This window comes from Scyliorhinus torazame, chromosome 13 (genome assembly GCF_047496885.1).
Source record: "Scyliorhinus torazame isolate Kashiwa2021f chromosome 13, sScyTor2.1, whole genome shotgun sequence".
Classification (NCBI taxonomy): domain Eukaryota; kingdom Metazoa; phylum Chordata; class Chondrichthyes; order Carcharhiniformes; family Scyliorhinidae; genus Scyliorhinus; species Scyliorhinus torazame.
The window spans coordinates 6314372-6340038 of record NC_092719.1 but is presented as its reverse complement, the minus strand read 5'-3'; the positions used below and the strand labels follow the sequence as shown (position 1 = coordinate 6340038).

General features: G+C 55.0%; 1 protein-coding gene across 2 annotated transcripts in view; it reads right to left on the bottom strand.

Annotated features, from left to right (window-relative positions):
* Positions 1-509: 509 nt before the first annotated feature.
* phyh (phytanoyl-CoA 2-hydroxylase) overlaps positions 510-25667 on the bottom strand; it is a 46377-nt gene continuing 21219 nt past the window's right edge. The window contains exons 7-9 of one of the 2 annotated variants that reach the window (XM_072470991.1): positions 11016-11165; positions 4107-4241; positions 510-1396 (exon numbers count right to left, since the gene is read on the bottom strand). In XM_072470991.1, the coding sequence (XP_072327092.1) occupies positions 1343-1396; positions 4107-4241; positions 11016-11165 (339 nt within the window). In that variant the 3' untranslated portion in view covers positions 510-1342. The remainder of the gene's footprint in view (positions 1397-4106; positions 4242-11015; positions 11166-25667) is intronic. The other variant, XM_072470992.1, reaches the window with a different exon arrangement.

Sequence of the window (25667 nt, the reverse complement as noted above, 5' to 3'; positions counted from 1 at the left end):
CTACACCAGACAGATGATGTGTTTAAAAAAATTCAGAGTGTCCAATTCATTTTTTCCAATTACGGGGCAATTTAGCGCGGCCAATCCACCTACCCTGCACATCTTTGGGTTCAGTAAGAAGTTTTACAACACCAGGTTAAAGTCCAACATCTTTGGTTTGTGGGGGCGAAACCCACGCAAACACGGGGAGTATGTGCAAACTCCACACGGACAGTGACCCAGGGCCGGGATCGAACCTGGGACCCTGGCGCTGTGAGGCAGCCGTGCTAACCACTGTGCCACCGCGCTGCCCTAATGTTAATACGGTTTTAGATGCATTGTTTCTATTGTCACACGGCCGGTTATGTAACTCAGCACTGATACAACCTCACTTACCTGTGTGGCTCTACCGCAGAACAAGCAGTGAGTTTATTAAATGACCCATGGGGCAGTGTTGAGAAACCAGTCAAAATATTGGTTTAAAAAATATTTACATGTGGTGTTTTGTCAATGGACAGAGCGATACACTGTTAAGGAATTTAACTAAATTTAATTTTGTATTGACATACTGACAGCAATGTAAATTAATAGATAGAAAAATTGAAGCATAATGTAACTAAAATCAAACAATTAAAGTGCAGTTAGAATCAGTGAAATGAAAATCGCTTATTGTCACAAGTAGGCTTCAATGAAGTTACTGTGAAAAGCCCCTAGTCGCCACATTCCGGCACCTGTTCGGGGAGGCTGGTACGGGAATTGAACCGTGCTGCTGGCCTGCCTCGGTCTGCTTTCAAAGCCAGCGATTTAGCCCAGTGTGCTAAACCAGCCCCGAGTGAGAGTGAGAGTCCGTACCTGGTTGTCTCACAGGCACCTTCATTGGAAACATTCTTTTAAAAACAAAAAAAATTTCGAATACCCAATTCATGTTTTCCAATTAAGGGGCAATTTAGCGCGGCCAATCCACCTGGCCTGCACATCTTTGGGTTGTGGGGGCGAAACCCACGCAGACACGGGGAGAATGTGCAAACTCCACACGGGCAGTGACCCAGATCGAACCTGGGACCTCGGCGCCGTGAGGCCGCGGTGCTAACCACTGCGCCACCGCGCTGCCCTTTCATTAGAAACATTCTTTATATTGTTCGCAGCACAATAAACACATCAGGAATTAACACAGATAGCAATGTATCCTCTTATATTAAAGATCTTTCTGAATTAAGTGCTTTCAATGTACACTAAACCTGGTCAGATTATAGTTTTAAACACAGTAATGTAGTCAGTCACGGTGATGAATGGCGTAGTGAGTAAAGAGTATTGGATGTAAACCCACAGCACCCTCTGCTGGTTGCTCAGATCCCAGACAATTCTACAGATTGATTCTCTCGCCCTGCACAAGACGTCCTTTAAGGAACCAAATATCCTAGAAAGATGAAACCAAACAATTATTAGCATTGATTCCCTTCAGACCTAACTACGAAGATGACTTAGTGCTTTTGGATTATCACAGACACTATTCCATTCTCTACATTAAAAGGGTGGGGAGAGGATTTTTTTTAACACAAATATACAGACTCGTTCTTTACTGTTAGTTTGTCTGATTCATTCCCTCTCCTTCCGTCTTCTGGGGTTATTACCTCGAGCTAACAGACCCCTGATTTTCCCCTCCTCTCTCTGGAACAGCAGATTGCCTTCTCTAATGCCGCCGCTGAGATCCTGTCGGTCACGTGGTAAGAAACCGCAGCCACTGTGACACGTGGCAAGAGTTTCACCGCATGGCATTTGAAAAGTAGTGAAAAATCAAAGAGAACAAAAAACATAAGCTGAACAACCTCATCGTCCCAGCAAAACAGTTTCAGGAGCAAGATTTATTCAGGAACATTGTTAGAAGCACTAGAATGTTCACTCGGCAGGCTCCTGGGATGAAGGGGTTGTCTATGAGGAAAGGTTGAGTAGGTTGGGCCTATAGAAGAAGAATGAGAGGTGATCGTATTGAAACATGCGAGATCCTGAGGGGGAATTGACAGCTGGATTCTCAGAGGGTGTGTCCCCCTGAGGGAATGTAGAACTAGTGGGCACAGTTTCAAAATAAGACAGAGAAGAGGAGACAATGTCTTCTCCCAGAGAGTTGATAGCTTGTGGAATTCCACTTCCCGGTGAGTATGGAGGCTGGGTTATTGAATAACTCCAAGGCTGAGTGAGACAGATTATTGACAGAGAAGAGAATGAAGGGTTATGGTGGGCAGGCAGGAGAGTGTGATTGGGACACAACGAGACCAGCCATGATCTCACTGAATCACAGAGCAGGCTCATGGGGCAGAACACCTGCTCCTACTCCTTATAGTCTTCGAGCTGGAGTTCTGGGATTTCACAAGTGAACTGCAGCAGTTGACATTGGGGGGAAATTAGTAATTCCTTTCTGCTTATACAGATCTTCCGTTTGATTTGAAAAAAAAACGATACAGCTACTTCTTTACTACATGTGATAGTATCATATGCAGTAGTGTGAACATAGAACATACAGTGCAGAAGGAGGCCATTCGGCCCATCGAGTCTGCACCGACCCACTTAAGCCCTCACTTCCACCCTATCCCCGTAACCCAATAACCCCTCCTCACCTTTTTGGTCACTAAGGGCAATTTATCCTGGCCAATCCACCTAACCTGCACATCTTTGGACTGTGGGAGGAATCCAGAGCACCCGGAGGAAACCCACGCAGACACGGAGGCAACGTGCAGACTCCGCACAGACAGTGACACAGCGGGGAATCGAATCTGGGCCCTGGCGCTGTGAAGCCACAGTGCTATCCACTTGTGCTACCATGCTGCCCACTGTTATCATAGAATTTACAGTGAAGGAGGCCATTCGGCCCATCGAGTCTGCACCGGCTCTTGGAAAGAGCACCCTATCCAATGTCAACACCTCCACCCTATCCCCATAACCCAGCAACCCCACCCAACACTAAGGGCAATCTTGGACACTAAGGGCAATTTATCATGGCCAATCCACCTAACCTGCACGCCTTTGGACTGTGGGAGGAAACCGGAGCACCCGGAGGAAACCCACGCAGACATGGGGAGGATGTGCAGACTCCGCACAGACAGTGACCCAAGCCGGAATCGAACCTGGGACACTGGAGATGTGAAGCAATTGTGCTATCCACAATGCTACCGTGCTGCCCGTAAAGGGTTCCTCTGGGATTTGAACATGGGACCTTGCGCAACCACAACACCCAAAGCGAGAATCATACCCCTAGACCAACTTTTGTCCAATAGGAATTGCGCACTGCGTACAGCTGTGGTTTGGGAGCCTTGTTTTGTGAGTAATGACTCAAGAAATCCGACAGTGCCAGTATTTGGTGACTTGCTAGCACGCTGCTTATATTGTTGTGCATTTCCTCTATCCAGCTGTAGGGAGGGCAGCTTACAAGTACAAGCCACAAGTTGCATCCATCTTCAGGATCATGTTAACATTTGCATAGAGTCCCCCACAGAGACATTTTTGGATTTGATGCTTTCAAATTGTAATTGTCCATAAAGTAATTTACAGAAAATGGCGTCACGGTGGTACAGTGGTTAGCACTGCTGCCTCACAGCTCCAGAGTCCCGTGTTCAATTCCGACCTTGGGTGGCTGTCTGTGTGGAGTCTGCACGTTCTCGCCGTGTCTGCGTGGGTTTCCTCCGGGTGCTCCTGTTTCCTCTCACAGTCCAAAGATGTGCAGGGTAGGTGGATTGGCCGCGATAAAATTGCCCCATAGTGTCCAAAAGGTTAGGTGGTGATAGGGTTGGGGGGGAAAGGCCTTGGAAGGATGCTCCTTTGGAGGGTCGGTGCAGGATTGATGGGCCGAGTGGCCTCTATCTGCACTGTAGGAATTCTATTATTCCATGAAAGCACGGGGTATCGAAACAAGAGAAAGACCTTAAACTCGTAGCAATTATTTTTACTTGCAAAATGTTACGTCAGTTTGACAAAGGGCAGGACTGAAGATGAGCCTTCAAGGCGGACTCCCTGGCAGCAGGGCGGGCCAATCCCGTACAAACCCATAGATTGGAAGATCGTGCTGGTGACCCACTATGGGGGGAGGGGCGGCGGAACATGCCGGCTAAAATATATTTTATTTTAAACAAACCTACCGCCATAGTTAGGTCGCTGTAAATGCCATACTTAGTACGTCCCAGCTCAAGAATCTCTTGCTCAATATTTTCCTGGGTGGTACCCTTTACGTCAATGTAGTAGCAGTGAGAACTTGCATAGTGACAGGAGATTGCCTAAAACATAGGAATGCAAACACAGAACGTAATAAGTGTGTAATAAACAAATAAACACACCACCTTGTGAACTCTGACAAGACAGGTGAAGATTCTCCAGTAGAGCCAGCCTGTCTCACATAGCTGTGTAACTTTGTATAGACCTGCCCATTCCACCCAAAACTGTGTGACCTCCTGGGAGAGGCAAAAAAAACAGGAAACACCCAGGCCAATTCTGGGAAATTACTTTCCGCCCATCAAAACTAGCTCAGGAGATCACTGGGCCTAGATGCCAGTCTGTTGCGGAGGCTCACTGTGCCCTGGGAGAAGAGCCAGGTGACGACAGCTAACCTCAGTCTGGCCTTAATGGTAATCCTGAGATTAACAAAACCAAGAGAAGTCATGTCATCCTCTGGTATTGGACGGCGGATGACTGGGCTAGTGTACGAAACTGAGCAGCCAATTATATTTCCAGCACGCACATTCAGAACGTCCTGAATCTTTGCCCATTCTCTTGCAAAAAAACCCAGGATTAGCGGGAAGCTTGCCGCCAGGGTGATGTCCCTCACTTTTCAACTGCTTGGAGGTAGATAACATTGCTTCAATTAAACACAGAATGTACTGTAAGTGCTGTAAAAAGATGCTTTTCAGTTCTAATGGAATGAAAGCTGGAATCTCAGAGTGTAATCCTCACAACACTATTGAAAATTCCTGGATTCTACATAAAAAGAGGGAGTATGATTTATTCAATCCAGGGACACCGCTGGACTACATTGCACAGAAGGCTTGGCTTGTGAACCAGAACTTATTTTATGTACACACCAACAAAGTCAGATAGTCAAAATTGGGAGAAATATCAGCCCAGTGGCTCTACAGGTAAGTGTCTTTGAGAGTTTGACAGTCAGTAATACAGGTCAGCAATGTTCCAGGTTCAGTTTGTGGGGATTAGTTGACTTCGCACAAGACGGTGGTGGAACTTCTGTTGATCCGCTACACCAGTGTTTTTCAAACTTTTTTTCCGGCGACCCATTTTTACCAACCGGCCGACCTTCGCGACCCAACCCGGCCGACCTTCGCGACCCAACCCGGCCGACCTTCGGGACCCAACCCGGCCGACCTTCGGGACCCAACCCGGCCGACCTTCGGGACCCAACCCGGCCGACCTTCGGGACCCAACCCGGCCGACCTTCGCGACCCAACCCGGCCGACCTTCGGGAACCAACCCGGCCGACCTTCGGGACCCAACCCCGGCCGACCTTCGGGACCCAACCCGGCCGACCTTCGCGACCCAACCCGGCCGACCTTCGCGACCCAACCCGGCCGACCTTCGGGACCCAACCCGGCCGACCTTCGCGACCCAACCCGGCCGACCTTCAGGACCCAACCCGACCGACCCTCGCGACCCAACCCGGCCGACCTTCGCGACCCAACCCGGCCGACCTTCGCGACCCAACCCGGCCGACCTTCGCGACCCAACCCGGCCGACCTTCAGGACCCAACCCGACCGACCCTCGCGACCCAACCCGGCCGACCTTCGCGACCCAACCCGGCCGACCTTCGCGACCCAACCCGGCCGACCTTCGGGACCCAACCCGGCCGACCTTCAGGACCCAACCCGGCCGACCTTCGGGACCCAACCCGGCCGACCTTCGCGACCCAACCCGGCCGACCTTCGCGACCCAACCCGGCCGACCTTCGGGAACCAACCCGGCCGACCTTCGGGACCCAACCCGGCCGACCTTCAGGACCCAACCCGGCCGACCTTCGCGACCCAACCCGGCCGACCTTCGCGACCCAACCCCGGCCGACCTTTGGGACCCAACCCGGCCGACCTTCAGGACCCAACCCGGCCGACCTTCGCGACCCAACCCGGCCGACCTTCAGGACCCAACCCGACCGACCCTCGCGACCCAACCCGGCCGACCTTCGCGACCCAACCCGGCCGACCTTCGCGACCCAACCCGGCCGACCTTCGCGACCCAACCCGGCCGACCTTCAGGACCCAACCCGGCCGACCTTCGCGACCCAACCCGGCCGACCTTCGCGACCCAACCCGGCCGACCTTCGAGACCCAACCCGGCCGACCTTCAGGACCCAACCCGGCCGACCTTCGGGACCCAACCCGGCCGACCTTCAGGACCCAACCCGGCCGACCTTCAGGACCCAACCCGGCCGACCTTCGGGACCCAACCCGGCCGACCTTCGGGACCCAACCCGGCCGACCTTCGGGACCCAACCCGGCCGACCTTCGGGACCCAACCCGGCCGACCTTCGCGACCCAACCCGGCCGACCTTCAGGACCCAACCCGGCCGACCTTCAGGACCCAACCCGGCCGACCTTCAGGACCCAACCCGGCCGACCTTCGGGACCCAACCCGGCCGACCTTCAGGACCCAACCCGGCCGACCTTCAGGACCCAACCCGGCCGACCTTCGCGACCCAACCCGGCCGACCTTCGCGACCCAACCCGGCCGACCTTCGTGACCCAACCCGGCCGACCTTCAGGACCCAACCCGGCCGACCCTCGCGACCCAACCCGGCCGACCTTCAGGACCCAACCCGGCCGACCTTCGGGACCCAACCCGGCCGACCTTCGCGACCCAACCCGGCCGACCTTCAGGACCCAACCCGACCGACCTTCGCGACCCAACCCGGCCGACCTTCGCGACCCAACCCGGCCGACCTTCAGGACCCAACCCGGCCGACCTTCAGGACCCAACCCGGCCGACCTTCGCGACCCAACCCGGCCGACCTTCGCGACCCAACCCGGCCGACCTTCGTGACCCAACCCAGCCGACCTTCAGGACCCAACCCGGCCGACCCTCGCGACCCAACCCGGCCGACCTTCAGGACCCAACCCGGCCGACCCTCGCGACCCAACCCGGCCGACCTTCAGGACCCAACCCGGCCGACCTTCAGGACCCAACCCGGCCGACCTTCGCGACCCAACCCGGCCGACCTTCGCGACCCAACCCGGCCGACCTTCAGGACCCAACCCGGCCGACCTTCAGGACCCAACCCGGCCGACCTTCAGGACCCAACCCGGCCGACCTTCGGGACCCAACCCCGGCCGACCTTCGGGACCCAACCCGGCCGACCTTCGGGACCCAAACCGGCCGGCGTTCGGGACCCAACCCGGCCGACCCTCGCGACCCAACCCGGCCGACCTTCAGGACCCAACCCGGCCGACCTTCGGGACCCAACCCGGCCGACCTTCGCGACCCAACCCCGGCCGACCTTCGCGACCCAACCCGGCCGACCTGAGCGACCCAACCCCGGCCGACCTTCAGGACCCAACCCGACCGACCTTCGCGACCCAACCCGGCCGACCTTCAGGACCCAACCCGACCGACCTTCGGGACCCAACCCGGCCGACCTTCAGGACCCAACCCGGCCGACCTTCAGGACCCAACCCGGCCGACCTTCGGGACCCAACCCGGCCGACCTTCAGGACCCAACCCGGCCGACCTTCGGGACCCAACCCGGCCGACCTTCGCGACCCAACCCGGCCGACCTTCGGGACCCAACCCGGCCGACCTTCAGGACCCAACCCGGCCGACCTTCGCGACCCAACCCGGCCGACCTTCGCGACCCAACCCGGCCGACCTTCGTGACCCAACCCGGCCGACCTTCGTGACCCAACCCGGCCGACCTTCAGGACCCAACCCGGCCGACCCTCGCGACCCAACCCGGCCGACCTTCAGGACCCAACCCGGCCGACCCTCGCGACCCAACCCGGCCGACCTTCAGGACCCAACCCGGCCGACCTTCGCGACCCAGCCCGGCCGACCTTCGCGACCCAACCCGGCCGACCATCGGGACCCAACCCGGCCGACCTTCGGGACCCAACCCGGCCGACCTTCGCGACACAACCCCGGCCGACCTTCGCGACCCAACCCGGCCGACCTTCGCGACCCAACCCGGCCGACCTTCAGGACCCAACCCGGCCGACCTTCGCGACCCAACCCGGCCGACCTTCGCGACCCAACCCGGCCGACCTTCGTGACCCAACCCGGCCGACCTTCAGGACCCAACCCGGCCGACCCTCGCGACCCAACCCGGCCGACCTTCAGGACCCAAACCGGCCGACCTTCGCGACCCAACCCGGCCGACCTTCAGGACCCAACCCGGCCGACCTTCAGGACCCAACCCGGCCGACCTTCAGGACCCAACCCGGCCGACCTTCAGGACCCAACCCGGCCGACCTTCGGGACCCAACCCGGCCGACCTTCAGGACCCAACCCGGCCGACCTTCAGGACCCAACCCGGCCGACCTTCGCGACCCAACCCGGCCGACCTTCGCGACCCAACCCGGCCGACCTTCGTGACCCAACCCGGCCGACCTTCAGGACCCAACCCGGCCGACCTGCGCGACCCAACCCGGCCGACCTTCGGGACCCAACCCGGCCGACCTGCGCGACCCAACCCGGCCGACCTTCGTGACCCAACCCGGCCGACCTTCGGGACCCAACCCGGCCGACCTTCGGGACCCAACCCGGCCGACCTTCGGGACCCAACCCGATCAACCTTCATGACCCAACCCGGCCGACCTTCGCGACCCAACCCGGCCGACCTTCGTGACCCAACCCGGCCGACCTTCGCGACCCAACCCGGCCGACCTTCGGGACCCAACCCGGCCGACCTTCGCGACCCACGCGGCCGACCTTCGGGACCCAACCCGGCCGACCTTCGCGACCCACGCGGCCGACCTTCGGGACCCAACCCCGGCCGACCCTCGCGACCCAACCCGGCCGACCTTCAGGACCCAACACCGGCCGACCCTCGTGACCCAACCCGGCCGACCTTCGCAACCCAACCCGGCCGACCTTCGGGACCCAACCCGGCCGACCTTCGGGACCCAACCCGGCCGACCTTCAGGACCCAACCCGGCCGACATTCAGGACCCAACCCGGCCGACCTTCAGGACCCAACCCGGCCGACCTTCGGGACCCAACCCGGCCGACCTTCGCAACCCAACCCCGGCTGACCTTCAGGACCCAACCCCGGCCGACCTTCGCAACCCAACCCGGCCGTCCTTCGGGACCCAACCCGGCCGACCTTCAGGACCCAACCCGGCCGACCTTCGCGACCCAACCCGGCCGACCTTCAGGACCCAACCCGGCCGACCTTCAGGACCCAACCCGGCCGACCTTCGCGACCCACGCGGCCGACCTTCGGGACCCAACCCCGGCCGACCCTCGCGACCCAACCCAGCCGACCTTCAGGACCCAACCCGGCCGACCTGCGCGACCCAACCCGGCCGACCTTCGGGACCCAACCCGGCCGACCTTCGGGACCCAACCCGGCCGACCTTCGGGACCCAACCCGGCCGACCTTCGCGACCCAACCCCGGCCGACCTTCGCAACCCAACCCGGCCGACCTTCGGGACCCAACCCGGCCGACCTTCAGGACCCAACCCCGGCCTACCTTCGGGACCCAACCCGGCCGACCCTCGCGACCCAACCCGGCCGACCTTCGGGACCCAACCCGGCCGACCTTCAGGACCCAACCCGGCCGACCCGAGCGACCCAACCCGGCCGACCTTCAGGACCCAACCCGGCCGACCTTCAGGACCCAACCCGGCCGACCCTCGCGACCCAACCCGGCCGACCTTCGGGACCCAACCCGACCGACCTTCGGGACCCAACCCGGCTGACCTTCGCGTCCCAACCCCGGCCGACCCGAGCGACCCAACCCGGCCGACCTTCAGGACCCAACCCGGCCGACCTTCAGGACCCAACCCGGCCGACCCTCGCAACCCAACCCGGCCGACCTTCGGGACCCAACCCGGCCGACCTTCGGGACCCAACCCGGCCGACCATCGCGACCCAACCCGGCCGACCTTCGCGACCCAACCCGGCCGACCTTCGGGACCCAACCGGCCGACCTTCGCGACCCAACCCGGCCGACCTTCGCGACCCAACCCGGCCGACCATCGCGACCCACGCCGGCCGACCTTCGCGACCCAACCCGGCCGACCTTCGCGACCCAACCCGGCCGACCTTCGGGACCCAACCGGCCGACCTTCGCGACCCAACCCGGCCGACCTTCGCGACCCAACCCGGCCGACCATCGCGACCCAACCCGGCCGACCATCGCGACCCACGCCGGCCGACCTTCGCGACCCAACCCGGCCGACCTTCGCGACCCAACCCGGCCGACCTTCGGGACCCAAACCGGCCGACCTTCGCGACCCAACCCGGCCGACCTTCGCGACCCAGGCCGGCCGACCTTCAGGACCCAACCCGGCCGACCCTCGCGACCCAACCCGGCCGACCTTCGGGACCCAACCCGGCCGACCTTCGCGACCCAGGCCGGCCGACCTTCGCGACCCACGCCGGCCGACCTTCACGACCCCCACCATTTTCTCTTACCTTGTTTGTTGCTGACAAAAATGGAGGAAATGGTTTTTGCTCCCGTTGGCCCCAATGGTCTCTATGGTCCCTTTGGCCCCCCAAACTTGAAAAAAAAAGGCTGCGACCATATTAAAAAAATGTGGCCGCACTGCGCATGCACATAGTTTTGCGCATGCGCACCGATGATCGGGCGCGCATGCGCAGTGTGGCCAAATTTCTTTTATCTGTTCCTGGCCATTTTGAAGGCCGCTTGCAGCTGACATTATTAAAAGCCGGCTGCTGCGCGTGGATTTGCGCGATCGGGAGCGCCGCGACGGACAGCCCCGCGACCCTCCTGACATCCGCCCGCGACCCACCCACGGGCCGCGCCCCCGAGTTTGACAATGCCCACAAAGCAAGAGGTAGAATTTATGCCTCTCATTGCAAATGGTTTCCTACCTTTCGGAAGCCTTGGGTTCGATTTGTTCCTGATCCGTGGATGAGCAGGGGATGGAAGAATACAGTGTCACCTTTCTCCATCACAAGATGAACCCTGGGATGATTGGGGTCATAATCACGCACACCATGATACATCTTATTGACACCCTCCTGAAGATATAGTGGGTAGGGAAACAGAATGATACCTATAGGCAATGATTGTCACTTATCATCAGCTAGGACTATATGAAATCAGAAGAATCACAATTTTGGATGTCTTTAGGTTAAATTAGAAGATACATTTTTGTTGAAAAGCTAAGGTGAAGCAAGGAACAGCAGTTTTTTGAGAAATATTCATATTTCTTGCACCAAAAGTATAAAATTAACTTTTATTAGGTTAATGGAGAATACTAAACTTTTATATAAAAACATGGAATTTATTTTATAATTAATAGTGGGATCTAAAATTAAATAGCATCATTTTCAAAGCACCATCTTGAGATGGTTTTATCAAAAAGAAACGAAAGCAGTATTTTATCGAAAGGTTGGAAATCTCTAATAATTGATGCCAGTAATGGGGAAAGTATTATCCAACTGGGTTAAGTTTCTGAAACGCTTTATTATTGCTGAGTTCCCAACAATCCTTCAACGTCAGTCTCAAATGTAGTTTACCCACACTGTCGCTCCAGGGTCTGTCCCGTGCTGCTCAAATCTACGTCCTTGTGAACAAATGAGAACTCTGTCCTGACAACATTTAGGGAGGTCACTATTGGATGGACGTCCAGAGTCAAGGAGGAATGCAAAAATAGAGTAAAGACTCCTTAACCCAAAGCAGTTTTCCCAGCTCCTTCAGGCGGTTCAGATGAAGAAACATCTTTTCTTGGGGAACCTAATGAGCACAAATTGAAATTTGGAGACTCTAATCATCTCTCAAAGCTCTGGCTGTATTTTTAACTTGGAGCTGCCTGAATGGCGAGTGTGTGGATCAGATTAACATCGTCAGCACAGGATTCGATCACCATCCGGGCTGGTATCAACTCCGTGCCTGCCACCTCGCCCTACCCGCAGTAAAGATCCCCACACATTGCTGTGGGTCGGTGAATAATCCTGCGAGCTGGCGCAGGCGCAGAACCATCTTTGGGCAGAGAACTCAAGACCAATAAGATGAAGAATATTCGTAAACATCACAAAACCATCCATGAAAACTTACTTATTTGAAGATGACAGTGCAAATGGATATTTCAGGTGAATCCTGGATTAAAATAACTTTTGGCCGGGATTCTCCCACAATTGGCGGGAAACCCGACGCTGGCGTCAAGAGCGGCGCGAACCACTCCGGCGTAGGGCCGCCCGGAAGTTGCAGAATCTTCCGCACTTCCCGGGGCTAGGCTGGCGGCGGAGGGGTTGGCATCGCGCCAGCTGGCGCCGAAGGGCCATAGTGGGCTGGCGCGAGTTGGCGCAGAACCGCCGGCGTGTTTCCTGCGCATGCGGGGTCTTCTCCGAGCCGGCCACGGCGGAGCCCTAGAGGCCGGCGTGGAAGGAAAGAGTGCTACCACGGCACAGGCCCGCCCGCATGTCGGTGGGCCCCGATCGCGGGCCAGGCCACCGTGGGGGGTCCCCCCGGGGCCAGGCCCCCCCCCCCCCCGAGACTCCGCTAGCCGCCCTCCAAGCCAGGTCCCGCCGGGATGGACCATGCCTATTTCCCGCCGGCGTGGCTGGCCGAAAACGAGTGGCCAGCTCGGCCCATCGAGGCCCGGAGAATTGCCGGGGGGGCCCCGGACCGGCGGGGTGTGATCCCCGCACCGCCCGAAAACCGGCGCCGGAGAATTCGGCTGCCGGCATCGGAGCGGGATTCACACCGCCCCCCGGGGATTCTCCAACCTGGCAGGGGGTGTCGGAGAATCCACATTACAATGAACAAAGAAATAATACTGAGATTTTTAAAATCAGACCATCCACTGTACAGGTGATCAAGTGTCATTGTTAAATTAGATTTATTGTCACGTGTACCGAGGTACAGTGAAAAGTATTGTTCTGTGTACAGTCCAGGCAGATCGCTCCATACCTGAAGGACATAGGACATATGACAGATGCGCAATGTAAATACATAGACATCGGGTGAAGCATACGGAGTGTAGTACTACTCAGTGGAGAAGATGTGTGGAGAGATCAGTTCAGTCCAGAAGAGGATCATTCAGGAGTCTGGCAACAGCGGGGAAGAAGCTGTTTTTGAGTCTGTTCGTGCGTGTTCTCAGACTTCTGTATCTCCTGCCCGATGGAAGAAGTTGGAAGAGTGAGTAAGCCGGGTGGGAGGGGTCTTTGATTATGCTGCCCGCTTTCCCCAGGCAGCGGGAGGTGTAGATGGAGTTAATGGATGGGAGGCAGGTTCGTGTGATGGACTGGGTGGTGTTCACGACTCTCTGAAGTTTCTTGCGGTCCTGGGCCGAGCAGTTGCCATACCAGGCTGTGATGCAGCCCGATAGGATGCTTTCTATGGTGCATCTGTAAAAGTTGGTAAGGGTTAATGTGGACATGCCGAATTTCCTTAGTTTCCTGAGGAAGTATAGGCGCTGTTGTGCTTTCTTGGTGATAGCGTCGACGTGGGTGGACCAGGACAGATTTTTGGAGATGTGTACCCCTAGGAATTTGAAACTGCTAACCATCTCCACCTCGGCCCCGTTGATGCTGACAGGGGTGTGTACAGTACTTTGCTTCCTGAAGTCAATGACCAGCTCCTTAGTTTTGTTGATATTGAGGGAGAAATTGTTGTTGTTACACCACTCCACTAGGTTCTCTATCTCCATCCTGTACTCTGACTCATCGTTGTTTGAGCTCCGACCCAACAGGATGGGTCAAGCAAACTTGTAAATGGAGTGTGGTGAACCACTGTATTATGGGATGTAAGGTAGGACCTGCACTACAGGTTGGCCGGTAGCCCTTGCCGGCTGGCTCCGCCCACTAAGATCTGTATAAATATGTGTGACCTCCAGTGCCCTGCCCTTTCGCCAGCTGCAGCAGGAGGCCACGCATCTGACTGTAATAAAGCCACAGTTGTATCCAATCTGCGTCTTTGTGCAATTGATCGCGCATCAATTTATTGCAGTCAGATTTTCCACAGAATGGATATCAGAATCAAACCCGATCGCCTGCAGCTGGATCCTCCCTCGCCCGACACCAGAAAAGACTTTACTCACTGGCTAGCCTGTTTTGAGGCCGACATCAACGCTGCGGACCCCGCGCCAACGGAGGCTCAGAAGATAAACGTCCTGTACTCCAGACTGAGCTCCAGCGTGTTCCCGTTGATCCAAGACGCCTCAAATTAAGCGAAAGCAATGGCATTCCTTAAAGAACTCTCTGCTCAGAAGGCGAACACGCTCTTCGCCAGGCATGTACTCGCCACCCGCTCGCAACTACCTGGTGAGTCCATCGAAGATTTCTGGCGCTCCCTAATTCCACTCGTCCGGGACTGTGACTGTCAGGCCGTTACGGCCGCTGAACACGCGAACCTCCTCACACGCGATGCTTTCGTGACAGGGATTGCGTCGGACCGCATCCGAGAAGGATTACTGGAAAGGGCCACGTTCAAACTAGCAGAGACAAAAACCTTGGCGCTCTCCATGACGGTCGCATCCCGTAATGTACAGTCTTACCCCTCCCGCCGCGCTGCCCACCCTTCTACCCCTTCCTACCCCTCCTGGACCCCACCGCCGACCTCCTCAGCTGGGGCCCTGCCTTCCCAATACGCCTGCACCGCACGCCGATCCACGCACCCCGGGAGTCCCCGCTGCTACTTCTGTGGTCAGCAGAAGCACCCCCGCCAAAACTGACCGGCCTGCACTGCTGTTTGTAAAGCCTGCAGTAAGAAGGGCCACTTCGCGGCTGTGTGCCAGGCCCGCGCAGTCGCTGCGATCGCGCCCGCTATCGCCCCCTCCCCCATGCCAGACGCACAATGGGAGCCGCCATCTTCTCCTCCCGGGGCCATGTGCGACCAATGGGCGCCGCCATCTTGTCCCCCTTCGGCCACGTGCGCCCCATGGGTGCCGCCATCTTGTCCCGACCCCGCAATGTGCGCACCATGGGCGCCGCCATTTTGTTCCCCACAGGTCTCAGGACATCCCGAGATCGGAACCGCACACGCTCGCCATCCGAAGCATCCGACGACTACCCGCAGCTCGCTTCGATGAAGTTGGACCAATCTCGCCCGCACAACCTGGCCACCGCGTGACCTTGTGCCTGCTGGACTCTGGGAGCACCGAAAGCTTCGTACACCCAGATACGGTAAGGCGCTGCTCCCTCGCGGTCCATCCTGCCAATCAAAGGATCTCCCTAGCCTCCGGATCCCACTCCGTCCTGATCTGAGGCTTCTGTACAGTCACCCTCACGGTCCAGGGTGTAGAATTTAGTAACTTCCGCCTCTATGACCTTCCTAATCTCTGTGCTGCACTCTTGTTGGGCCTGGACTTCCAGTGCAATCTCCAGAGCCTCACCCTCAAATTTGGCGGGCCCTTACCCCCCCCCTTACCGTTTGCGGCCTCGCAACCCTCAAGGTCGACCCCCCCATCCCTCTTTGCCAATCTAACTGCGGATTGCAAGCCCGTTACCACTAGGAGCAGACGGTACAGCACCCAGGACAAGACCTTCATCAGGTCCGAAGTCCAGCGGCTGCTTAAGGAGAGTATTATCGAGGCCAGCAACAGCCCCTGGAGAGCCCAAGTGGTAGTGGTTAAAACTGGGGAGAAACACAGGATGGTCATGGACTACAGCCAGACCATCAATCGGTACGCGCAGCTCGACGCGTACCCCCTCCCACGCATATCTGATATGGTCAATCAGATTGAGCAGTACCGGGTCTTCTCAACAATTGACCTGAAATCCGGTCGGCTCTATCACTTCCTTAGGGTCCCTTTCGGCGTCACAAACGGGGTCTCGGTCTTCCAAAGGGAAATGGACCGAATGGTTGACCAGTACGGTTTGCGGGCCACCTTTCCGTACTTAGATAATATCACCATCTGCGGCCATGACCAGCAGGGCCACGATGCCAACCTCGATAAATTCCTCCGCACTGCCACTCTTCTCAACCTGAGCTACAACAAAGAGAAGTGTGTGTTCAGCACGACCCGGTTAGCCATTCTCAGCTATATAGTCCAAAACGGACTTCTCGGGCCCGACCCCGACCGCATGTGCCCCCTCATGGAACTTCCCCTCCCCCACTGACCCAAGGCCCTCAAACGCTGCCTGGGATTCTTTTCCTACTACGCCCAGTGGGTCCCAAACTCTGCGGACAAGACCCGCCCACTCATCCAGCCCACCCAATTCCCTCTCGCGGCCGAGGCACAACACGCTTTCACCTGCATCAGAGCAGACATGGCCAAGGCCGGGATGCGCGCAGTGGACGAGTCACTGCCTTTCCAAGTAGAAAGCGACGCTTCAGATGTCGCCCTTGCCGCCACTCTAAACCAGGCAGGCAGACCCGGGGCATTCTTTTCCCGCACCCTTCATGCCTCGGAAATTCGACACTCATCCGTCGAGAAGGAGGCCCAAGCTATCGTTGAAGCTGTGCGGCATTGGAGGCATTACCTGGCCGGTAAGAGATTCACTCTCCTCACTGACCAACGGTCGGTAGCCTTCATGTTCAATAACACACAGTGGGGCAAGATCAGAAATGATAAAATCTTGCGGTGGAGAATCGAGCTCTCCACCTATAATTACGAGATTTTGTATCTCCGGGGTAAACTCAACGAGCCCCCAGACGCCCTCTCCCGAGGTACATGTGCCAGCGCACAAGTGGACCAACTCCAGGCCCTACATGACAGCCTTTGTCACCCGGGGGTCACTCGATTGTACCATCTGGTCAAAGCTCGCAACCTGCTCTACTCCGTTGAGGAAGTAAGGACAGTCACCAGGGACTGCCAGGTCTGTGCGGAGTGCAAGCCACACTTCTACCGGCCGGACCGTGCGTGACTGGTGAAGGCTTCCTGCCCCTTTGAACGCCTCAGCGTGGATTACAAAGGGCCCCTCCCCTCCACCGACCGTAACACGTACACTCTCAGTGTGGTCGATGAATACTCCAGATTCCCCTTCGCCATCCCATGCCCCGATATGACGTCTGCCACCGTCATCAAAGCCCTCAGCACCATCTTCGCTCTGTTCGGTTTCCCCGCCTACATCCACAGTGACAGGGGATCCTCATTCATGAGCGATGAGCTGCGTCAGTTCCTGCTCAGCAGGGGTATAGCCTCCAGCAGGACGACCAGCTACAACCCCCGGGGAACGGGCAAGTAGAACGGGAGAATGGGACAGTTTGGAGGGCCGTCCAGCTGGCCCTACGGTCCAGGAACCTCCCAGCCTCTCGCTGGCAGGAGGTCCTCCCTGACGCTCTACACTCCATCCGGTCACTATTGTGCACCGCCACTAATAACACACCCCATGAACGTGTTTTTACCTTCCCCAGGAAGTCCACATCTGGGGTGTCGCTCCCGACTTGGTTCGCAGCTCCAGGACCGGTCCTTCTCCGTAGGTACGTCCGACCCCACAAGGCGGACCCCTTGGTGAACAGGGTTCACCTGCTCCACGCCAACCCTCAATATGCCTACGTTGAGTTCCCTGATGGCTGCCAAGATAGTGTCTCACTCAGGGACCTGGCACCGTCAGGCTCCACCCCAACACACACCCCCACCTATGCGCCCTCCCCCTCCCACCGCGCCGCCAATATTGACCCCACCAGACCACCCCCTCCCCTTTTCCGCACAAGAGGACGAAGAGGACGTCTGCACGCTCCCGGAGTTCCCCGATGACTGGCCAGCATCAGCACCGCCACCACCGCCATCGGTGCCACCTCCACCACCGCCAGCACCGACTTCGCCGCCACCGTTACGCCGCTCCCAACGAAGCACCAAAGCACCGGACCGGCTGAACCTTTGACGGACTCCGGACCGTCAACATGGGACTTTTCTTTTTTTATTCCTTGTTATCCCCATCCCCATTCTTAACACTGTACATAATTGCACTAATTGTATATAGTTTCACATCACCTCCGCCGGACTCATTTTTAACAGGGGGTGAATGTGATGAACCACTGTATTATGGGATGTATGGTAGGACCTGCACTACAGGTTGGCCGGTAACCCCTCTCGGCTGGCTCCGCCCACTAAGATCTGTATAAATATGTGTGACCTCCAGTGCCCTGCCATTTCGCCAGCTGCAGCAGGAGGCCACGCATCTGACTAATAAAGCCACAGTTGTACCAATCTGTGACTTTGTGCAATTGATTGCGCATCATGGAGTTGGGGCTGAATTCTGCACACAGTCATGTGTGTACAGGGAGCATAGTAGGCTAAGTACGCAGCCTTGCGGGCCTCGGTATTGAGGACTATCGTGGAGGAGGTGTTGTTTATTCTTACTGATTGTGATCTGTGGGTCAGGAACACAAGGATCCAGTTGCAGAGGGAGGAGCCAAGTCCTAGGTTTTGGAGCTTTGATATGAGCTTGGCTGGGATTATGTTGTTGAAGGCGGAGCTGTAGTCAACAAATAAGAGTCTGATGCAGGAGTCCTTGTTGTTGAGATGCTCCAGGGATGAGTGTAGGGCCAGGCAGATGGTGTCTGCTGTGGACCGGTTGTGGCAGTATGCGGATTCCAGTGGATCAAGGTGTTCTGGGATTATGGAGTTGAGGCGCATCATGACCAACCTCTCGAAGCACTTCATTCCGATCGATGTCAAGGCCACCAGACGGTAGTCGTTGAGGCACGTTGCCTGGTTCCTTTCGCACCGGTATGATGGTGGTCTCCTTGAAGCAGGTGGGAACCTCGGAGCAGAGTAGGGACAGGTAAAAGATGTCCGCGAACACCTCTGCCAGCTGGTCCGCGCAGGATCTGAGTGCACGACCAGGGATCCCGTCAGGACCGTCGCCTTCCGAGGGTTCTATTAAAAAGGCCGATCTGACCTCTGAGGCTGAGACGGTGGGTACGGGTGTGTCCGAGGCTGTCGGGGCAGTCGGCAGCGGATTGTTGGTTTCCTGCTCGAACCGAGCATAGAATGCATCGAGTTCATCGGGGAGGCGTGCATTGCAGCTGGAGATTCTATTCGGCTTCGCTTTTTAGCCCGTTATGTTGTTTAAGCCTTGCCACAACTGACAAGAGTCTGTGTTGTTAGTCTGAGACTCTAGCTTATTCTGAGATTGTCCCTTGGCGTCCCTGATTACTTTGCGGAGATCATATCAAGATTTCCTGGTCAGGGTCAACTGTCTTGAATGCCTCAGACCTGGGCTTCAGTAGGGAGTGGCTCCCCCCCCGGCTAAACCATGGTTTCTGGTTGGGGAACGCATATACTACCTTCTTTGGCACGTAGTCTTTGACACACTTACTGATGCGGTCTGTGACAGTAGTGGCATACTCGTCTAGGTTGGCCGCTCAGTTCCTGAATATGCACCAGTCCACTGAGTCCAAACAGTCAAGTAGGAGCTCTTCCGTTGCCTCGGACCAGCATTGCACAACCTTCTGAACCGCATTTTCCCTCTATGTTTATATGCCGGAAGAAGGAGCACTGGCTTGTGGGTCCGATTTTCCAAAGTGCGTTGGGGGCATGGATTAGTAGATGCCTTTGATGTTTGTGTAGCAGTGATCAACGATGTTGGGACCCCTGGGGGGACCGGACAGATGTGTTGGTGGAATTTTAGCAGTACAGTCTTGATGTTGGCCAGCCATGAAGAACAAGGCCTCTGTTTCATTGTTGTTTAGAACTGTCTACAATTCATCAAGCACCTTCCTCACTTCTGTCTGGGGTGGGATGTAGACCTCTGTGATAATGGCTGAAGTGAACTCACGTGGAAGGTAATATGGGCGGCACTTCACGGTCAGGTATTCCAGGTCCGGGGAGCAGTAGGTCGCCAGGGTCGCCACATCCAAGCACCAGGAGGAGATGATGAGGAGGCAAACCCCTGCTTCCTTCACTTTGCCCGATGACACCATGTTATCCATCCGGTGTATTGAGAAGCCTTCCGGTTGTATGGCACAGTCCGGTGAGGCGGGGGTGAGCCATGTCTCTGTGAAACAGAGCACACAGCAGTCTCTTACTTCCCTCTGAGAGGTAAGTCTAGCGTTAAGTTCATCCAGCTTGTTTTCGATCGCTTGGACGTTTGCCAGGAGTATGCTGGGGAGAGGGGTCTAGAAACCGCGTTGCTTCAGTCTAACCTGCAGACCGCCGCGTTTCCCTCGCTTCCTCGGTCGGCGGCTGCGGCTGGACGGTCCCGGGATCTGATCGGAGAGGTTTGACCTTGTGGAAGGTAAGTGACTGTGATTTGGAAGAGACCTGGGCTCTGGCGTTGTTTCGGGGTCACCGGGCAGACATGTTCGTGATCCGGTCGGGCCCCAGGGTTCCGCGAGGACGGGGCTACCTTTCGGCGTGCTCAGGTCCTCGCGTGGAGTCTTCGCAGTTTTGGGGTTGTTTAGACCAGGTTTGGGTCGCAGACAGGGTCTTCCTAGGTCAGGTTGGGCCAGGTCACATGGTCGGCTCCAGCGTCGGTGGCTGGGTGCAGCGTTGCTGAGGTTAGGCCTCGATCTCGGCCTGGTTCGGCCTATTCATCGATCCTCTGTGCAAAGTTAGCTAATTGGTTCCTGAGTTATCACATCTGTATTAGCTTCTTTAGTCCAGGATTCAAGTGAAATATTCATGTGCAGTGTAATCTTCAAAGAGATGAGCTACTGTGGATGATTTTTGTACTGATGTTTATAATGATGCAAATGAGATGAAAACCAAGCTGGGCAATTTGGTGATATACATCACTGTAAGAAGTGATGACAGTCTCCACAGCGAGACCAATGCACGATTCCACATAGGGAACGCTGCAAGACTCCACAGAGGGAGTGACACAAGCCTCCACAGCGAGCTCGTGGACAGACTCCACGATGGAAGGAACGCAGGACTCCAGAGCGCAGTCCTTGCAGGAACAAGACCATGAGGGTCTAGCAACCTCCTCTGAGCAACCAGCAGCAGATGATGCAAGTCTGCCACGCTCAAGTGAACAACAGAAAGACTATGACAGTCTGCCACGCTCAAGTGAACAGCAAGCAGACTATGACAGTCTACCATGCTCAAGTGCAAAGCAAGAAGACACTGAGGCTCTACCCACTGTATGTGCGACAAGTGACGACGGCATCCCACTTCCCATACCAGATGTGCAACGTGACAGACCTCAGCTAGAATGTACAGAAGCACTCGACAATCACAGTGAGACTACTGGTGACTCCGGTGACACCACGTTACTTCAAACCTCACTCGCTCACGCCTCTCCACAAGCAAATGCATTCCTGAACGTTTTGACTCCGGACGGGGAGCATCACGAAACTTCAGAAGATTCAAGTGAACCTGAAATTACTCCTGACAGGGAGCATCAAGAAGCCAAAACTGACTCAGGGGAAACAGACCAGACTCCAGACGGGGGGCATTGACAAGCCAAAGCTGATTCAAGTAAGCGGAACATGTGTTGCTAACTTTGGTTGGCTCTTAATTTGTTGCCCGTTGGGTCTTTACTGAATTTGCTCTGTTTCTATAACCTTTGCTCTAGGGTCGCCAGGTATCTTTATGATACCGCCACGAGGTTCAAGTTCAAGTGCTGATCAACAACTCAACACACCAATTAGTAAGATTCAAATCAAAACACATTTATTATACACAGTCAATCACTACTCATGCATAAACTCAACTTTCTAGGCTATCTCCATCACTAAAAGGCCTATACTTAGCTTTGGAACTGGCCCACCAGGTCAGGGGAACAAATGGCCTTTTGTTCGATTCTGAGTCTGCAGGATTCAAAAGCTGGTATGGACTGGTAGCTAGGAGCGCCCATCTCGTAGCGAGCGTTGACTGGAGACTGGACGCTGGCAGGGACTGGTAGCTAGGAGCGCCCATCTCGTGGCGAGCGTTGACTGGAGACTTACTTGGTTGTTGCGGCAGCTTGGGCAGTTCACTGTCAAGGGTTGATTCGAGTTGCTGAGTGACCCTGCCAAGAAGGACGATTTGAACTTGGGGGCTCTACTTTATAGTCCCCAGGGACTTCGCGCCGTTCGGGCCGGACCCCGTACCTGGTTCCAAGTGATTGGACTGCGTTCCGATCACTTGGATCGATTTCTCCAATACTGGGGCCATTCCCTGACCGCTGGGCGGTCCCTGAGTGTCCGTTGGCCTTCCTTTGTCTTGGCTCCTGCTGGCGCCGAGGAGTCTGGCTTGGCCTTGTTCACCTTAAATGTTTCAATTGTACCCGGGGATCGCTCATTAATATGCAGATGGCTGTGAGTTTCAGTGCTGTCTGGGCTTTTGCAAGTTCTAATACACAGGATTTCTGCACTTTCTAGTTTTTGCCTGTGTTGGCTGAATTTCCCTGTAGTCTTTGCGGATCTCCATTTTAAATCGGGAAGTGGCCAACCCAGGTGGCTACACATGTCTCCAGACGGGGAGCGCCGCAAACTCAGAGACGGCACGCTCAAGGAAACAGCAGATGCCACAAAGGATGCTGACACGAGTAACTGTGTGAAGGACTCGTATTATCCACAGTGGGGTCCTTGAGCGCAGCAAACACGACAACAAAACCAACCAACACAACAACAACATCAAGGACAATAACAAGAAGCGTACCAAAGGCAACAACGTCGACAACAAGCACGACATAAACGCCAATGTAACTACGACTGGTACGACATGGTACAACACTGCCCATGAGGGACACTGTTACTGCTCAGCTCAGTACAATGGCATGGCATGGCAGGACGATGCATCTTACCACCACGTTTGCTGCACTACCAACAGGCAACCCGGCTTTCAGGACAGATGCCATCAAGAATTACCACCACAAGCATCGAAAGAAGAAAAGAGGCCAAATCAGACAACGAAGTGATTTGACCACTTCTTGGTTCCTTCAGCACAGGGACACTGATGGTGTTTACAATGCGACGCCACCATCAACATCACCAATTCACCAACCAAACAAGAAAGACACTCGACCATAATAATTAATGAACTTTGGACTCATGCATATGATTTGGACTTATTGTTGAATGATCACTGTTATCATAACTTGTACAGAGTATCACTCATCTACCTGTTTTTTGTTCAATTTTCTTTAACACTACAGAAAATATGTAACACGAAATAAGGGGGGATGTGGTGATATACATCACTGTAAGTACACAAAAGGTTAATGTACATACACTACACCTAGCTAGACACTAGAGAGAGCATCAGAAACATTACACACAGACAGTCAGCCAATAGGTCAGTAAGATAGGACACGACCAATGGGCTTCACGATACACACAGAGGTGACACTAACTACCACAGGGGGGCATTACACCAACCCATATATAAGGGCACAGCACACATGATCTTCCTCTTTCCAGTGGAGACACTCAGTTAGTACAGACACAGGGTTGATTGAACATCACACCCACCACGTGGATTGTAGCAGACTTGTTCGTCAGTCTGAGTAGCTATAGCAGGATTAACAGTAGAGTCGAATCCAAGTAGGAGAATTGTTAACAGTTTAATAAACGTGTTAAAGCTATCTCCAAGTCTGAACCTTCCTTGTCACAGTGCACATCAAGGAAGCAGCTTATGTTACTATAAGAGTATAACAAAACAAGCAATGGTATATTTAATCTACTTCTTCTACCTGATCATTCGCAGCGAGCAGTGTCAGGATATGAAAGGCACAGAGAAAACCAATTTCCTATTGCTAACATTTTTGAAAACTTCAGGGCCAGCATTTATTTCCGGTCTCTAATTGCCCTTGAACAGAGAGGCTTGCTCAGGCATTTCAGAGGAATGTGACGGCTGGTTTAGCTTAGTGGGCTAGACGGCTGGTTTGTGATGCAGAACAAGGCCAGCAGCGCGGGTTCAATTCCCGTAACGGCTGAGAATTCTGAATTCTCCCTCTGTGTACCCGAACAGGCGCCGGAATGTGGCGACGAGGGGCTTTTCACAGTAACTTAATTGCAGTGTTCATGTAAGCCTACTTGTGACAATAAAGATTATTATTATTATAAAAAGGCCATTCAGATTGTCAGACAATCCGAAATTTGTTTATAACACCGATCCATCTTTAGGGACGAAAGCAAGCCATGGTACAGAGCCAGCAGTTAAGAGTCAGCAGTTACTTGGTGGCCAGGATTACTGGTCCAGTAACAATACCACTGCCACCACCTCCCCTGATCATTGTGATCTTGCTGAAAGTACTGTGCCCGAAAAACGCAAAACAAAGTTGTTCAATCCAAGGGCAGCACGGTGGCGCAGTGGGTTAGCGCTGCTGCCTCACGGCGCTGAGGTCCCAGGTTCGATCCCGGCTCTGGGTCACTGTCCGTGTGGAGTTTGCACATTCTCCCCTTGTTTGCGTGGGTTTCGCCCCCACAATCCAAAAATGTGCAGGTTAGGTAGATTGGCCACGCTAAATTGCCCCTTAATTGGAAAAAGTGAATTGGGTGTTCTAAATTTATTTATTTTTTAAAGAAAAAGTTGTTAAATCCAGAGAATGTAAACTTTCTTCAACTTGGCCGGCTGGGCTGCTGTTTATATTTTCTGTTATTCAATAATCCACTGCCCCTAATGAATGATTGTTTTCAATTGTCCTTGTTTCCTCTTGGATACAGGGGGCTGGATTTATTCTGAGGTTCAGCTTCCTTCACCCCAATGTAAGTGTTGGGGGCGAGCCTACCTCTGCCTGGCTGGCTCTCCTCACTTCAATTTTGCATCCGGTGGACTTTTGGTTATCAGGCGAGACTTGGCCCCACTCCAGGAGGAAGTCGTGCCTCAGAGCGGTCTGCAAATCGGAGGCTATCAGCCGGCAGGCTGACCGGTACAGGCTTGGAGGGCCGAAGGGCCTGTTCCTGTGCTGTATTGTTCTTTGTTCCACTCAAAAAGTTAACTCTGTTTCTCTCTCCCCAGAGATGCTGCCAGATCTGCCGAGTACTTCCAGAACTTTCTGTTTTTATACCCTGTAGTACAGGTCCACCTGCCAGTTCCCCCATCAATAAAATCCCGGTTTCAACCTGTTCTGATTTGCCATTTTAATGTTCCAGACCATGGCAGCAAACTGTGCCGGTTGATGCATTAACATTCCATATCGGACACTTCCATATGTTTGGAGCCCGTCTTTCTCGGAGTGAAGGCCAACATAAATCAAACTTTTTTAAAAAGCGTCAATTAAAGCGAAACAAAAACATGAAGGCGTTTTTAACAATGCCTAATGCTTTGTTGTATTTTGTGTGTTCTTTTATGGTGCAATAACAGAAATGTGTTGTTATTAGTTATCATGGTCAATGTCTGTCACATCACCATGAAATGTGTCCAGACTCATAAAATATTGTCAGGTAGTTTCATCCATGATGCTCTTTGGGAACTTCTTCTTCTTGACAGATTAACTTGCTTACCTTGCAGGTCAGCTGTTGAGTTTGGGAGTGAGAGCTGGGACCTTAGAATCAGTGCGGGAATTTTGAAAAAGCGCGGGGGCTGCGAGGCAGAGGGGACCATTTAAAAGGTCGCTGTCTGTGGTGAGGTGAGTACAGATTAACTTACTTACCTTGCAGGTCAGCTGTTGAGTTCGGGAGTGAGAGCTGGGACCTTAGAATCAGTGCGGGAATTTTGAAAAAGCGCGGGGGCTGCGAGGCAGAGGGGACCATTTAAAAGGTCG